At 29.6% G+C, this 2111-nt stretch overlaps 1 protein-coding gene across 1 annotated transcript; it reads left to right on the forward strand.

Annotated features, from left to right (window-relative positions):
* The first annotated feature begins 478 nt into the window (after positions 1 to 478).
* LOC110692327 lies at positions 479 to 1534 on the forward strand. Its single transcript, XM_021869342.1, has 2 exons — positions 479 to 639; positions 762 to 1534. Exons 1-2 carry the CDS (start codon positions 583 to 585, stop codon positions 1380 to 1382), a joined length of 678 nt encoding a protein of 225 aa, XP_021725034.1. The 5' UTR covers positions 479 to 582; the 3' UTR covers positions 1383 to 1534.
* Positions 1535 to 2111: the final 577 nt, after the last annotated feature.

The following is a 2111-nucleotide window of genomic DNA, read 5'->3' on the forward strand; positions in this document are numbered from 1 at the left end:
TATCGTTTGTGGTTTAGAACTCAATCTTGATCAATCTACAATACTTTTAATGCTAATCTTAATAACTTTCTATAAGTGATATAAGAAAAACTCATCACAAAAGCAAACATTAAACCAGTTTTTTTCATTTAACTTAAACTATTGATGAATAATGGTAACATATAATACAAAATAATGGTAGTAAAAGGACATGACATACTTTTTTGTTACAAATTATTATTGAAGTCCCAAATTTTAATAGTTTGGTAGGATATGCACAAAAGTACAAGAGATTTTATCAATCTGAGTTAGGCTAACAAAATCCACATATTCCCATTTCATATAACTCTTTATTATTATTATTTTTTAAAAATCAGTAATTTTAAGATATTATTAATATAATATCATCTACCCAGACAAGCCAGCTGTTATGACTCTAACTTGTCCCATAAACTATACTTTAAGCCCTTTGTATATGTATGTATATATATAGTTGTAGCATGGACATACTATCAACTAACTCTTCAATTCATTCTTCATACAAGTATCAATTTAAAACCCAATTATTATTTTCTGAAGAAAATTAAATTCAAGAAAAAAAAAATGGCTTGTTGGTCACCTGAAAATGCTACCAAGGCATACATTAGAACTCTTAAAATGGTAAGCATTTGATAATTTTTTTTACTATATTTTTTCTTAAGAAAATATAATTTGTTTCATGTAATGTAAAATCGAGTTTTTTTTTTAACAGTATCTCATGTGTTTGATTTATTTGTTTACAGGAAACAAAAGAAAAGGAACCAAATGCGGCCGAATTCATATCAGCCCTAGCAGCAGGGAACAATGCACAAGTAATGGTTGCAGCATGTGCCCAAAAAATGGTTACACCAAATTTGTTAGCCTTAGTTTCTGCAGCACATCAAACAGGAGGTCATGTAACCTGCATTGTCCCTGGACGCGAAGAATTACTTTCATCTAAACGCGCTCTTAAGTCTGATGCAAAATATGTTAATTTTGTTGTTGGTGATGCTAAAGATTTGTTGCTTAATGAGTACAAAAACGCGGATTTTTTCCTTGTTGATTGTAATCTTAAGGACTATGAGGGTGTCATGAGAGGGATGCACGTGATGAGAAGAGAGAAAAGTGGTGTGATTTTGGGTTATAACGCGTTTTGCAAGGGATCTTCGTGGCAATGGAGTGGTCTAAGGACACATTTGTTGCCTATTGGTGATGGTTTGTTGGTTACAAGATTTGATGGAAACAATGGAAGGGATGTTATGTGTGAGAAAAGTGTAAAGAAGAGTAATTGGATTGTTAAGGTTGATAAATGTACTGGTGAAGAACATGTATTTAGAGTAAGATCACCTCAAAGAAAACTAGAAATTGCTGCTGCTGGTTTATAGGCTTAAAATTAATGTCATTATTAGGTTAAAAGTTTTGATTGATTTTGAAAGTGGTTGAATTCCATTTTTACAATCTCATGTGTAGACTTTGCAAGTGTAAATATGTAATGTAAGTAATTTTAAGCCAAGATTTGAACCAATTTTTCGAGCAATTGAGTTGATTAATTTACTAATCTTACAACTATCAGATATATATTACAATTAGTTTCGGATTAATTTAGTTCAAGCTAAGTCATATTCTACTGATGAGTCAAACAGTTTAATTCAATTTGAAGTCCATTTAATTCATAATAATATACAAACTGATTCTACTATAATGTAAATTTATCAATATTCTCATATCATTCTTGGACAGATTAATAAGTTTGGATTGGAGTAATATCAATCCAAATCTATTCTGATATGAAGTATTAATTTTGAGCTAGATTAATTTGTTCGAACAAGATTAATATAAATACGAATCAAAATCAAATCATATAATTTTGGTTAAAACTCGTGTAATTAGGTGTAAGTCAACTTTGTCACATCAATCAAAAGTGTTAATAATGAAGAAAAAGAAAGTGTTTTTGATGAAAATATCATAATTTGTACATATGAATAATTGAGCTTAGTAGCTTGTACATGTTACTTTCCTTGACATTATTATTTGGAGTACTTTCCTAAGCCTTGAAAGCATTCTTAGCTAATTTGTACTTGTTCATTCAATAACTTTGAGGATATACAGTATAA

Source organism: Chenopodium quinoa, unplaced genomic scaffold (assembly GCF_001683475.1).
Source record: "Chenopodium quinoa cultivar QQ74 unplaced genomic scaffold, ASM168347v1, whole genome shotgun sequence".
In the NCBI taxonomy this organism is placed as follows: Eukaryota; Viridiplantae; Streptophyta; class Magnoliopsida; order Caryophyllales; family Amaranthaceae; genus Chenopodium; species Chenopodium quinoa.